Consider the following 15,144-nt stretch of genomic DNA (forward strand, 5'->3'; position numbering starts at 1 on the left):
ATATTGATGATTAGCTCATTGATACATTTGTTGTCTTAATGTAATATAAATTCTTATCACAGTGATTACGGCAAACAAGAAACTGTGCTACCAAACAGGAAAAAAAACTAATTCATGACAAGATAAAATCAATTTTTTTTTTTTAATAAAACAATAATGCCAACAATTCAACACTTCTCACTGTGGAGAGTTGAGGTTCAGTTAGTTAAGTCACTTCGTCTTGACTTCGTTGGGGATACACTGGCCTTTCACTGCAGCCACAGCGTTATCCACCATCCTTTGCACCATCCTTCTTGTCGTAGTGTAAGTGTTGGTGCCCACATGCGGGGTGATCAGCACATTGGGGAGGCCAAGAAGAGGATGATCCCTGTACAGAACAAAGCAGAGGTGTGACTGAATGTGTCACAAATGTTTTTTTTTAATCAATTAATACAATAAACAGAGCCTGTGTGCAGCTGTTCCTTTTCAGGCTGTTGTGTTTAAATATTCTCTCTGTTGAGATCAGACAGGCAACATCTTTAGCGTCTCTTCTTAAATCATTCTTTTATAGGAAAGAGATTATGAATATTTAATATGTTGCTGTGTTTTATCATCTCACTCTTGACAGTTTATGTTTTTATGTAACTTCATGTGTTTTATGATCTCTGTGTTTGTTTCTAGTTGCTGTTTGTTAATTATTTCTTCTTTTCTGTTATGCACTTTGTGAATTTGTTAAGAAAAGTTTATTATTATTATTTATTATTCATTTAAATCTGGTCTTATAGTTGAAAAATGTCCAGGATTTTTCTTACAATAAAAAAGTTGCATTCATTATTTTTAGGCCACAGTGGAATAAGCTGAAGACACAATGCTGACATATGATCAGCTTACAAAGTTGTGTCAGCAAACAGTTGCCAATTTATTCTATAGCAAAAAAGAAGCAAAATTAGTATTTGGTGTCATGTTTCTGTCCATCTAACAAATGCAAGTCCAATATTTTCTCTCCTTTTAGCTTCGTTTTCATCTTTTCCAGCTCTTGGGGGAAATATCTGGCTCATTAGCTGCTAAATGCTCAGCAATATGTTCACCAGCTAGTTGCTAACTGTGTTGATGAGTTGATGAGAGCAGAGCTGCAGGCTAGAAAACCAAAACAATGAGCTAAAAGACGCTAAAAGGCTCCATAAAGCTGCACAGTAAAAATTTTCAGTGGGTTGTAAATATGTGTGGCACACTTCACTTTACACATTTAATCCATTATTAAAGTCCAGATGAAACGGCATTTTGAGAGTATTTAACTTCCATATTTTGACATATTTCCAAGTAAAACAGGATAGATGGGAGGGACATGACATTGGGAGGAATTTAATTTGAACATTAAAAATGGGCATGTCAAATTGAATCTTAGCTCTGTGCAGCTAAAAGTTGAAGACTGATTGATGGGTGGATGTCATGATATTATTGGTTTAAACTGGTTGGTTCAAGCCTACGTAAGCACACATCATATTTTGTTTTTTTTTTACAGGAAGAAAACATGATTGGATTTTCATATAAGAATACAAAAAAATTGATTTTTTGTATTTTTTTGGTATATATTGTTAAATAGGTGCACAATATAACTGGGGATGTGATCTTAAAGGGTTAAAAAAGGCATTTTTCATTTCATCTCAACTTTAGAAAATGGACTAGTGCAGCTTTAAAGAAATAAAAAAAAGATAGGAAGATATAATCACAATTTATATATGTAGTAGAAATACATAGTAAAACATTGGTTTCCACCCCATGTTAAAAACAACTGTATCACATAATAAATTAATAAACAATACTGATTTTCTTTGTTCTTTTCAAACCATTGCACTGTACTTTTATACAGGTGAGGTCTCTGAATACTTTGTACATCAGTAGATTCTGTTTTCTTCCATAAACTGTGTTGATGTGTCAAGGTTGTGTTGAGTGCAGCTAATGTAAAGTGACTGAGACTCTGGTTGAAGAGTGTGGGTGTTTTCAGAGAGACGAGACCTTGGTAAAGGTTCAGGATGAGTCACGTCTAGCGCGGCTGCTCGAATCGTTCCAGACTGGAGAGCTTTGACTAAAGCATCCTGGTCCACCACGAGACCTGAGACACGCAAAGAGCAAAATTAAAGGTTAAAGGTCAGCATCTTAGAATAACAGTTACCAACAGCTGCAGTAGTAGGAAACACATTATTCCCACCTCTGCTGACGTTGACCAGTGTTGCTGTGGGTTTCATGAGGGCCAGCTCTTTGTGGCTGATGAGGCCTGTGGTTTCAGGGGTCAGGTTGACCGCCAGCATGACGAAATCCGACCTCCTCAGCAGGTCATCCATGCTTTCACAGTAACTCGCCCCCACGGCCTGCTCATCCTCAACACTCCTGAACAGCACCAAGAAAGATGAAGCTGACCATAAAGTCGTGTACATTCATTGCCTTAATATTTTACATTTTTTTGATAAATGGTTACAGTAGTAATATATCTACAAGTCATCAAGGCTTTTTTAGTGAATTACTGGATTTTGACTTGACTTTTGTTATTAAAAACTGTCAAAAATCATGTTCTTCACTATTATTTTTTGGCTAGTTTCAGGTATTTTTGCTTGTTTAATACACCGTAAATGGGTTTTCAAATTTAATGATTGATTACTAATATTTAGATTGATCTTCACCTCAGTTTATCTCTAAAAATGTCTTGAATATTAATTTTTAACATTAGTGTAACTCATTTACAATTTTTTACATTTTAAACATATTCTTAAATAAGACACAAAGTTCAAAAGCAACAACACTCAACATGTTTTACATATGTTGGTGTCCAAAAAGAAGTGGATACCAACATATGTTCAGCTGTTGATCTTGTATTTCTTTGTTTTATTAACATTTTTAATAATAAATTTCTAAATGTACCAATAATAAACTATTTAGTCCTCACAGTTTTACCTTCTCTTCCTGTTGTGATACAAGATCTTCATATCAAATCCTTTGCTTCTTTGAGCGATTTTGTGTCCGATGTCTCCCATCCCGATGATCCCCAGAGTGGACCCTGTGACTTCAACTCCCATCAGGCATTGTGGTATATGGGTGGTCTTTGGGTCCACAGCGATTTGATGACCTTTGCAGAAGAAGAAAGACCAAAACACTTCAGTCAGTTAAGTTTTTAAAGCCATCTCTACAACTGAAGCCATGTACTTTATACGGAGGCTGTAGGTGGCTTTAAAATTATGATATTTATACATTTATTTTCAAATTTTAATTTTAAAAAGGCATTTAAGTTTTACTTTCCTGTTATTACATTTAGTAATCTGTCTTCTACTTTAAATTAAAGAGTGGCTGAAACCAAAAATGTGAAACAGTAAAGCTGTATTGTTGAACTAATTACTTACTTTAGTTACTAAATGGAGTTTTTTAAAGGCATAAATCATTTTCCAAATTAATTTACAAGTTCAAAAATATATAATAATATAAAATATGTAATTCCATTTAAGAAGAAAATAATAAAACCAGGTTATGGAAGTATTAATTGGCACATTTTTAGACCTTTTTTAATCAATACTGTTTTGAATGGTATTATTTAAAGTTAGCCTATGTAATACTTGTTGTATGACGACAACTGTAGCCAATAGTGACAATTACAGGATAATGCTTCATGCTGAAATGCAGCACAAGTAAAGACTAATCATAAAGTCAGACAGAATAATGTTACACAGTAGTATTGATTTTAAATTTGCTATTAAGCATTATAGCTGCTATAAGCTATAAAACTACCTCATAATAAATCACGTGAGGCTATAGAAAAATGCAGAGTGTATTTTGCAGTTTTATTGCTAGAAACATAAGTAACATAATCCTACTTAAACTGAAAATTAATCACTTCTTAAATTACTCGACAAAGTCTGTAAATACCCTGGATTTATTTGTTTTTTTAAATGTATATTTAAGACAATTGTGTAGTTGTATTTCTACCATTTATCTACAAATATCAATAAACCCACAGACAAGCTGAAGGTTGTGACTGATGCAAGGTCTTCTTCAAAATCTGACTGCATCTTGTTTTAGTTTTTGTTCACAATCGCTCTCAAAGCTGTAAAAAACCCTGTAAATCTTGGTTCTCTAATTGTAAGCAGTGAGTTAACCTTTGACCTCACCTTCAACAATCTTGCGTGCCGATGCCAGAAGCAGACCCATGGCGATATCTGCTGTGGCATCGCTGACCACACCGGGCGTGTTGGTCACCTTCACCCCGAGACTGGTGATGTACGGCACGTCCAGGTGGTCGATGCCCACTCCTCCGTTGGCGACCACCTTCAGGGCGGGAAGCGAAGTGAGCAGCGAGGGCTTGGCCGCGGGGCAGGCGTTCCACACAAACATGGCCTGGATTTTTGGGGCGTGCAGCTGCGGGTTTTGCAGGAAGTCTCTGTGACTGATGATTTGGAAGTGTTGCGTCATTATATCGGTGACATCTTCGATGTAACCTTGCTCGCCCACCTCTGAGATCAGAGCCCACGGTTTGTCCGCTTCCATCACCTGTAAGGATGAAACAGAATTTAAAACAAAGCAGGACAACTCAAACAAAACACAGAATGAACATAAAAGCTGCTCCTTCAGTTGGTTTTCATCAGAGGTGGAAAGTGACTAAGTACATTTACTCAAGTACTGTATTTAAGTACAAATTTGAGGTACATGTACTGGTATTTATGCTACTTTATACCTCCACTCCACTACATTCAGAGGTAAATTTATGTACTTTCTACTTTACTACATTTATTTGACAGCTTTAGTTACTTTTCAGATGAAGATTTGATGCAATGGATGATATAACAAGCTTTTAAAATACAGACACGTTGTTAAAGATGAAACCAGTGGTTTCCAACCTTTTTGGCTTTTGACGTCTTACAAAAAAGCAGTGTGTGGTCGGGGTCACATTTCAGATGTCTATGGGTTGTTAACAGCTCCACCAAACAGTGATTTTTTCCCTCCAAACTTCTCACATGGTTTCATTTCAATAAATGTTCAAATGATCCAATATTTCATCAAAAATCAAAGATTGGAGAAGAAGTCCAAAAACTGAAAACAGATTTGTGTATCAGAACTTTGCTTTTTCTTCTTTCCTCTCCCATTAATCAACTCACGACCCCTCAGATTTATCTGGTGACCCTTTGGAGGGACCTGACCCCTAGGTTGGGAACCACTGGACTAAACTTGCTAACTGTATATAAAGTAGTTTAAACTAGCTCCACCTCCAGCAGCTACAACAGTAACATGCTGCTCTAACACTGATGCTTCAGTATTAATAATCTAATGATGTCATGTATAATAATATATCAGTCAGAAGGAACAAACCACTACTTTTACTGCAATACTTTAACTACATTTTGCTGCTAATAGTTATGTACTTTTACTTATGACTTAGGATTTTTTTATGCAGGACTTTTACTTCTAATGGAGTATTTTTATACTGCTGTATTGGTAGTTTTAGTTAAGTAAAGGATCTGAATACTTCTTCTGGTTTTCTTTGCGATGTACACAAAGCTGGATTACAACCGAGGGCCCTCAGACCCTCAAGGGGCCTGAAAGCTGTAATTTCACCTTGTGGTAATGTAATTAACTGCTAACTTTGTTAGCACTGTATGCAGTAAAGCACATTATAAGCTGACACAATAAGGGCCTTGAGGCAACACCTGCATTGGCTAATCTCGAGGCTCCATCTTGTGGAGTTAAAATCTAATTTTACAACACATGTTATGCTTAAATGGTGCGTTATACTGAATAAATTTAGCTTAATCAAATTACTAAAAACAAACTAACTTAATATTATCTATTAACTAAATATTTTCATTTAGATCCTGCTATAGAATTAAGTATTAATCTAAATTGCTGTAGAAGTGCTTTGTTTTTGTACTACAGTTACATGTAGCACTTGACATGTATGTACATATATGTATGTTTGTAGAGGTGTATTTATATGTATATACTGTATGTGGTATGTCTATTGTAATTTGTATAGTTATGTTTGTGTTTGTGATGTAAGTTATTTTTTTTTGTGTAAAACAACTAAATATTTATTACTGATACATACACAATGCACCAGACTGTCTCCTAGTGAATAAAGTGCACCAGCCGACACTGTGTGTGTACGCTCTGGGTGGTGACAAAGCACACAATACATATGACATCACAATATCGCATCACTGGTGTCAAAATCAGGATCTGTTGATACACTAGTTTCCAAGATGGATGCCTCAAGTTACTTAAACCAACTCTGACTGCTGACAGATGTTCACACATGTGTAACGCTTGAGACCAGAGACGCGTTTACAGGCCACAGAAGAAGAAAGAGAGAATGAGAAGAAAACTGACAATTGACAAGAGCGCACTCACTAGTGATCCTTGTCCTGGTTTCCTGCTGCTCCTGACCCAGGAAGTACTTAGGCAATTTGGAGGATTTCAAAATAAGAGCTTTTTAAAATCGTGATACCAATGACAACATTCTTACTGCTTCTTACCATTTGCTTTGTCACCTAAAATGAAGCAAGTTCATCTCAAAACAGTTAACAATATTTATCTATTGAATCTCAGGAACATCTTTCTACTATTTTTAAGACTTTTTGGGACAGAATGCATGAATGGTTACTTACAAAGAATGTAACATCTGTTTTTGAATATCATGTTATTGAGTTTGGTGTTTTTATGCAAAACAAAGATGTCAAGTTTATGTGTAATAATATCTTGATTATGGGTAAATTTTACATACATAAATGTAGATTTTTTTAAAAATTGCTCCAAGTTTTGTTGCATTTAAAAATGAGTTGAAAATTTTCTGTCAGCCCTTATGTTTTATATAATGAACGCTCTTGTTTTTCTTAAAGTGTCTGTTTTATCCCTGTAATGTACTTATATTTGTCTTTTCTTTGTGTTCTTTTTGTTATTTTATAAGTCATTTGTCTTGTGTTTGTGTTGTATTTATGTTTGGTTTTTACACTTTTGTTAAATGACTTGTGTTGGTTGTGTATTTTCATCTTTGTTAATGAGTAAACAAAGGTTATTTATCTATCTATCTATTACTCTTACTACTAATAGTAAAGTAGAGAGGGTGCACACATTTTTTAGATAAATATTATTTCAGTATTCAGTATTTTTAAAAAAGCAGCAAGAGGTTAATATAGTATTTTTTTGGTTCAACTCGTTTTTATCACTGAAGAATGTATCAGTTAATGCAAAACTACAGTGCAAACTTGAAACATCCACATGCAGTATAAAGTATGTCAGAAGGATCAATGATCTGCTTGATGAACGTCTAACCAGAGTTTATATTTGTTGGTCAAACCAAACTGCACAAGTTGAGAGTGCCGGACTTTGAGCCAGACTTCAGTTTGTACATTAAATAGAATAGTAATATACAGCAGTAGAGTCATAGAGTTAAAGTAACAGAGCATTTGTAAATTTAAACATATTAAATTTATGCATTTGCATTTAATAATGATAATACATTTTAGAGCAGAGGATGATACTTCTCAAGATGCTCAAATATGCTGCACACAACAAGTTTAACAAAGATCCTAGATAACTAAAAATGCACTAAAGGCACGAGGAAGCTTATGATGTTAAATCAAACATTAAAAGCTGCTCTAAAAAGGTGAGTTTTGAGCAACTTCTTGAACACAGACAGCATTAAATAGATCCAGTAGGTTATTAAAAAAAACATCACATTTTTGTTAAAATGTCACATAAATAATTTGTTCTGTGAAGACGGTACTCAACCTGCATCAAACACCTCATTACTGTATGTATCCCTCCGTTCACATCACTCTACTCACTCCCAACTCTTCTGCACCTCAATAATGGTATAATGGTCGCACGTCTGTTAAAACATCTTGACCCCTGACCTCTCGTCCTCTGTCTTACCCCAACCAAAGTTTGCATCCTGCATATAATACATTCACTCATTGTAAGTCACTATGTAACAGAATCTGCTAAATGCCTAAACTGTAAGCACAATACCTTCTTTTGTTGCAGTTGGCGTACAGATGTGTGCAGGTTTTTCACTTGTGCTGGACCCCACAGTCTCCTCATACACTGGACATAGCAGAGACTTCGCATTCTGGCAGGCAAGTAAAGACTTTTATAATGTTACACAAAAAAATATAAATATATAAAAAAGCAGCAGTAAAGCTGGATGGAAAGTACTCAACAGGCAGACAACACTTACTGCTGATCTTATGTGCAAATAATCTACAAAAGACAACACATATGATACAAAAGTAAGCAAAATGTAAACTCTGCACATCTATATATTTCATATATGTGCATGCAGTGAAAGTCCACAGGTCAACCTGCTGTGAATAAATGATTAACATGAAACTTGTGGGTCAACGAAACAATCACAAATGTCTGGGTGCTCAGAATGAATGATCAAATGCATTTAGTGGTGAAATACTTTATAAAAAATATAATTTCACTCAGTTAAGTTCTCACCTCTTCAGCTGAAACTTGAGGAGTTTCTCTCAGCCAGTGAGACTCCAGTGAGTAAAAGGGGGCAGAAAACAGCATTTAACTGTTATTTGATGAAATCTCACCTCCCATTTGCTTTAGATGAAGACACACAGAGATTAAACGTGAGAAGCTGATCTGAAAGCAGCACATTGGGCCATCTACACCCCTGTGGCATGGAGAGGAGGAGGGGTGGAGAGGAATTCATTAAGCACAGTGGCCGGGCAGGAAGAGGCTCCGGGGTGGAGATTGCACAAGACTGAGTGTCCAATGGCCAAAAACCACCACACCACCACACCACCACCCGTAAAGAGACAGTACACAAGATAAGCCTGCTCTCGGTCTGAAAGCATGAAAAGAAGTCCAGTTTTGCTCTATTTACTTTTTGCAGTCGATTCTTCTCCCCAAATTAAGGGGGAAATTTGAGATTTGATTGGATGAAACAAAATATCCTCAAGGGGAAGTTAAGCAACTGTAGCAGCATATAATAATTACTTTTACATATTTTTTATTGTAAATTCTTTTCTTTTTGATATTATTTAGGATTACTTACTTTTGTGTATGTTTTTGACTCTTATGCACAACAACAACAAGAGCAAGGCAAACTGCTTGTATGTGCAAACTTACACTTACTTGGCAATAAACCTGATTCTGATTCTGATAACTGGAAGAGCAGAATATCAAAAAAAGTGGCAGTAAATGTGGTTTATAAAGTGCAGTTAAATAAGATTTATACCAACAAAATGTATAAATGAGCATGTGCAAAAAGTGTAGATTCTATCAACACAATGTAGAGAAGATATGTTAGATTTCTACATTTTAAAAGAGAGGAAAAAATGAAAAATGTATTATTTACAAAAATATACATGCAAATCATATCAAAAAGAGAGCTATGGGAGTATAAAAATAAAATGCACTCAAAGTCCCTTTAAAGGTTTTGTTGACAACATTTTCTGCATTAAAGAAACAACTGCTGCATAAATTTGCCTTTAGCTGTGTCATCCATCAAGCTCACAAAGCCACAGTGCAGAAAATATTTTTTCAACCACAAGTAAGGGCGGAAGGAAGCTTTACTCATTTAGCACTTATTAAACAGTGGTTACAAAGTGTTTTACAAACAGAGATCTGAAAATAGAACAGGACGACATGCAGAAACCACAAAATATAAAGTCATCATCACTCTGAGAAACAGTCAAAGGAAACAGGTTTTAGATGTGTGTTAAAAATGTGTACAGTTTGCAGTGGGCTCTGCCAAAATCTAATCACTGAATGAGTCACTCTGCCAGCTGAGGCAGGAAGCTGATTGTTTGGGAATCATTTAATTACAATAAACACTGAAGTGTTGATAAGCAGCATTAAAACGTTGAGTTCTCTTCAGGTGGGAACAGGCCTCGTTAACAGCAGGTGTACGATGGAGGTCAGAGTCTTTAAACCTGAAGTATTCTACTGTACATCAGGACACAAATGTTATTTAAACATTTCACCACTAGTTGGCAGTAATGCAGTAACTTGTGACTCTGTGGCAGCATGAGGACTAGTGCACATGTGTTTGAATGAGCTTATCACTGCTTGCACTTTTATAACCTGCTGCTCTGTTCTGCTGCGTGTTGGTGTGTCATCGCCGCATGACCTGTCTGCACTGATGCTACTTCCTCTGCGGGATGCATGACACCAGATACCCTTTGTTTTTCTATTTGCAATAGCATATCAAAAACTATTAATCAGCAGATAACTGCAGTACTGTTTAAGTCAGTGGTTCCCAGCAGTTATGGCTTCTGATGTAGTCCCTTGTGACCCTAAAAAGTAAGACGACATGTGTGACCCTTCACCACTGATTATGGTTATATATTGTTTCAGTGGAAGGATTTTTACACACCTGATGAGCTAAAAGTTTCTAGCATTTTACAAAAAAGTCAGAAAAAACTACACCTTTGTGCAACAGAATTTTATTTGACACTTTCTCATCCCGTATCTTGCGACCCCTCAGATTTATTTTGGGACTCTAGACGTGGGCACCATACTGTGTAATAAGTCAAGAGCATTTTACATAAATTTTACAAAAGATTAAAATAGCCTCTTAAACAGTTAAATTCACATTCTTTTACAATAAATTTTTGAGTTTTAGGCAATCAATTATAAAATAATTTTTGAACGTGGCCTCTTCAACTTTTATTCATGTTGGATTGAGTCAGTTGTTTCCCTAATTTAAGAAACTTTACTTTTATCTGTAATATCTTATTTTAACTTTTTCATTTTTGCAGGGAACCTTTGCTGAGCATGAAAGGTCTTTAACACCAGTGTACAACCTCTTCTCACTCATACAGTTTCACATATTTTTTAAAATGATTTGTGAATATAAGCAGACATGAGATCACAAGCTCATAACTTTAACCTTTATCTGTGTGTGTGTGTGTGTGTGTGTGTGTGTGTGTGTGTGTGTGTGTGTGTGTGTCTGTGTGCATGTGTCTGTGTGTTTGTCCCTGCAACAAGCCAAAGCATCAGGGAGGGCCATGTGTGCGAGGCAGCTGCAGATCAGTAGCTTACCTGCTTCTCACTGTTGCATAATCCCACTCATTTTAACTCACAAGGTGTCTGCTCCTCCTCCTCCTCCTTCAAACTGTCATTCCTTCTCACCGCCTCCCACAGTCGTCTCCCTTGCCACCCTTCTGCCACCTGGACACTCCCCCTTGAACTCCCTCCAGCTTCTGCTCTTTTCAGATCTCCACCTGCTCCTCCCATCCAGATTCAGCCCCCTTTCTGATGTGTAATGTGGCTGCAACCCTCTCCTTCCCTCGATCTCTGCTGGCCAGGAGTCATTTAGGCTTTCATTAAGCCAGTTCAGATCTCCAGCCAAGCTCCAGTTCCATCTGCCGTTGCGTCCGACAGCAGGTGGCTTTTTAACAAAGTGCTGACTCACGTGGTAGACACAGCAATTATTATCTCTACACAGCATTTTGGAATCTTGTCGACGACGCTCCTTTCTGATCAATACACAAATATGAAAGTGTGATCCATGGCGCGGTCAGAGGGGAGTTTATTGTGTTTTAAGGAAAATGCATCACACGTTTCATCAAGATATTTGCACGAGTATCATGTCCAATGCCACCTCTCTTCATTCACACTTTACACAATGACTGAATATGATAGAATTAGTTGCAAGTCTCATGTTTGCAGGCAGGTGAGGACTTATCTGGACTTATACCTGATCTGCGGTGTCATAGTTGTCACGGTACAGTGCAGAGGAGATGCTGAGTGAAAAAGTCCTTAAATAAACTCTGGCTCTCTGCAATAGATTGCTGACGTGAGTCCACAGGCCCGTCCTGACTCAGCTTATCAGCGCCAGAGAGCTCTTTGATGTCAAGGTGTAGCTGCTTTTCACTCAGCCTCCTCTCAGCAGTTAAAAATAAAACTCATAATAAAACAATACAGAAGCCTTTGCTGTACGATTTATAAATGGTGTTCAGGCTGTAGTGTCATATCTACTGCTTTGTGTTGTTTGACAGAAGTAAACTGCAGTAAAACAAGACCTGAAACATTCAATTTACTCTTGATTTTATATATAATCTCCAGCTCTTCAGCTCTTCTACCCACATTCAGAAACAAAATATTAAAAGTGATCTGTAATGAGTCAAAAATAAGGTCCACAGTCAATGTACTGTTGAACAATTAGGAAATGGAAAGTTTCTCTCAATCAATCAAACTTTATTTATATAACGCCTCTCATGCAAATAGAAATACAAGATGCTTAACAATACAATGAAATTACAACAATACAGTAAGGAGATATAAGGAAATGATAATATAGGAATAATAGATACATAATATATAGGATAATATAGGACATAAGAGAAATGGTAGAACATAGAGACCAGTGTAGCACAGTAAAAGAGGGTAGATTGAAATAAAATTGATTAAGAAGTTATGTCTTAAGATTTCTTATAAAGGTGTTTACAGATTATGATGCCCTCAGCTCCTCTGGCAGGCTGCTCCGGAGGCGAGGACCACAGACACTAAATGCCGCCTCCCTGTAGTTCTTTGTCCTCACCCGGGGAACAACTAAAAGGCCAGTGCCAGAGCACCTGAGTGATCAAGAGGGAGCATACATCAAAAGCATGCCTGACATGTGTTCAGGCACCAGTCCATTGGGTGATTTGAACACCAATAAAAGGATTTTAGAATCTATTCTAAAACCAACAGGCAGCCAGCGAAGGGACTTTACGACAGGTGAGATGCGTGCGCTCCTTCTGGTCTTCATCAGCACACGAGCTGCTGCATTCTGAATGATCTGTAGCTTATTTATAGCTTTTTTTTAGAACGACCAGAAAGGAGAGCATTGCAGTAATCAAGCCTGCTAGTGATAAAAGCATGCATAAGTCTCTCAGTATCTTCCTGGGGCAGAAATAGCTGCAGTTTAGCAATATTTATAAGGCGATAAAGGGCAGTTTTAGTGAGATTACTGATGTGAGATTCAAGATTCAAATCAGGGTCTAGAAGTACACCAAGACTTTTTAATAGGGTCATTTTCTGCCGGGGATTTTAAGTTAGTGCACAGTATCTCTCTCTGGACCTTTGCTCTGATAATTAAAACCTCTGTCTTATCTTTGTTCAATTACAAGAAATGAAGTGACATCCACAAGTTGATATGATCAGTGCATTGAACCATTTATAGGGTTGGTGTCATTGCGTGACAAAGAGATGTATGGTTGTGTATCATCGGCATAGCTGAGAAATTATATCCTGTGTTCTTTGATGATATTTCCCAGTTGCAGCGTATACAGACTGAACAACACAGGTCCCAGAGTGGAGCCTTGAGGAACTCCACTTTATGCTAGTGTTAGCTGAGGAGTGGTCACCAAGAAAATAACAAAATAAAATTTAAAAAACCCAACAAAACAGTCTCTGCCAGACAGATATGTCCATAACCAGTCTAAAACTGAGCCAGAGAGGCCAACACATGTCTGCAGTCTGTTAATAAGAATGTCATGATCCATTGTATCAAAAGGAGCACTTAAGTCTAAAAGCACTAATAATGAGAGTTTCTTGTCATCCATGTTCATCCTCATCATGTTCAGCACCTTCATACATTTTTGATTGCTTATCAGAGCAAACCATCCCCTTAGGTCGTGTAGTGCAGACTTGCTAAATGTTCCAAAAATGAACTATCAAAGGTGAAGCAGCCTGTTTTTATGCACCAAAGGTTTGGAACAAACTCCCACCACAAATTATACCAGCAACTTCTGTTGATAGTTTTAAGAAACAGCTCAAGACCTATTTTATGATCTTGCTTTAATTTCATTTGATTTTTAACATCAATGTTTTATTTGATACTTCTTTTATACCTGTTTTATGTGTTTTTAATGTTTTATTGCTCTTTTTATTGCTTTTTTATTTATAGAATTGGCCCTCATGTCTTCTTTTTAATACCTGTGTCTTTGATTTTATTTTCTCCTGTAAAGCACTTTGAGCTGCATTCTTTGTATGAAAGGTGCAGTATAAATAAAGTTTATTATTATTATTATTATTATTATTATTATGCTCAGGTCATTTACAATTTTAATGGCCCTGTCTCAGTGCTGTGGTGGGGATGAAAGCCAGATTGAAACTTCTCTTTTAGCTGTTTAAATACTAATTTCTCAAGAATTTTACTTAACAAAAGAAAGGTTTGAAATTGGCCTGAATTATAACTGAATTATCATTAATCTGAACCAGTAGTGGAAGAAGTATTGACATAATTTTCTTGATAATATCACATTACATAAAATACTCCATTACAGGTTATATATTCAGAATGTTACTTGAATAAAAGTACACAAATATGAGCACCAAAATTTACTTAAAGTATCAAAAGTCAAAGTAGTCATCATACAGAATGGCTTCTGTCAGTGTTACTATATTTTCTGGATCATTATTATTGATGCATTATCACATAAGCAGAACTTTAATGTTGTAGCTGGTTAAGGTGGAGCTCATTTAAACTGCTTTACGTACTGCTGGGAAGTTTAATCTTTGAACAAATGCAGCATAACTCATAAACTGATTGTGTGTTTTGTATGTAAATTTCAATCTGCAAAGTACCTATAACCATTAAATAAATGCAGTCAAGTTGAAAAATACAATATTTCCCTCTGAAAGTCAATGAAGTAGAAGTATAATGTAATATATGTATTTGAACAATGAAGAAGGATGATGACATTTATCTTTTTCAGACATTTCATATAAGTTTCCTTTTCATTTTCATTTCTATTAAAACATTGTTTTACATTGACGGGGAAATATAACTTTTTAGCATGTAATTGTAATGTTGCATAAGCTACTTTCTAATGTTTTGTCTCTTTTTTTTAAAACTGGTATTAATAGCTGCTGGTCTTCCAAGCACTCAACATGTTTCATGTTCCTGGTATCAATATATAATGAATATATAGTTGAACTGCATGTCTAGTTGTTGAAATCGTGAGTCTTATGAAAACATAATCATCTAATTTTAGCCTTTTAATCCATGTGTAATTGTAGTACAGAAAATATAGTGGTTTTGCATTTTGCATATGTGTATAATTGGTTTTGCATTCAGTTAACTCTTTAGACAGCAGCCGATATATTTTTTAGCATGAACCACGCAGACACTCTTCAGAGGACATTGTTCTGACAGATTAAAGGTAAGATATTGTCGCT

At 36.2% G+C, this 15,144-nt stretch overlaps 1 protein-coding gene across 3 annotated transcripts; it reads right to left on the bottom strand.

Moving 5' to 3' along the window:
- Window positions 1-123: 123 nt before the first annotated feature.
- Window positions 124-8,716, bottom strand: LOC137198819 (probable 2-ketogluconate reductase). Of its 3 annotated transcripts, none has more exons than XM_067612779.1 (7): window positions 8,461-8,716; window positions 7,987-8,104; window positions 4,134-4,512; window positions 2,929-3,100; window positions 2,189-2,367; window positions 1,996-2,092; window positions 124-367 (listed from the first exon to the last, which is right to left on the bottom strand). In XM_067612779.1, exons 2-7 carry the CDS (start codon window positions 8,083-8,085, stop codon window positions 211-213), a joined length of 1,083 nt encoding a protein of 360 aa, XP_067468880.1. In that variant the 5' UTR covers window positions 8,086-8,104; window positions 8,461-8,716; the 3' UTR covers window positions 124-210. The 3 variants fall into 3 exon arrangements, with proteins under 3 accessions (XP_067468880.1, XP_067468879.1, XP_067468882.1); XM_067612778.1 differs by having other exon boundaries at window positions 7,987-8,086; window positions 8,461-8,713; XM_067612781.1 differs by lacking the exons at window positions 7,987-8,104; window positions 8,461-8,716 and adding an exon at window positions 6,367-6,413.
- Between the last annotated feature and the right edge of the window lie 6,428 nt (window positions 8,717-15,144).

The sequence above is a fragment of the Thunnus thynnus genome, chromosome 15 (genome assembly GCF_963924715.1).
Source record: "Thunnus thynnus chromosome 15, fThuThy2.1, whole genome shotgun sequence".
In the NCBI taxonomy this organism is placed as follows: Eukaryota; Metazoa; Chordata; class Actinopteri; order Scombriformes; family Scombridae; genus Thunnus; species Thunnus thynnus.

What these genes read in the sequence shown, in the direction of transcription:
- LOC137198819 (XM_067612779.1), bottom strand. Translation starts at nt 8,085, where the DNA reads ATGCGAAGTCTCTGCTATGTCCAGTGTATGAGGAGACTGTGGGGTCCA. An exon ending in TATCACAACAGGAAGAGAAG is followed by an intron (nt 2,368 to 2,928) that starts GTAAAACTGTGA and finishes GGTGCTGTTCAG; the next exon opens with GAGTGTTGAGGATGAGCAGG. An exon ending in CATCCTGAACCTTTACCAAG is followed by an intron (nt 368 to 1,995) that starts GTCTCGTCTCTC and finishes TGTTCTGTACAG; the next exon opens with GGATCATCCTCTTCTTGGCC.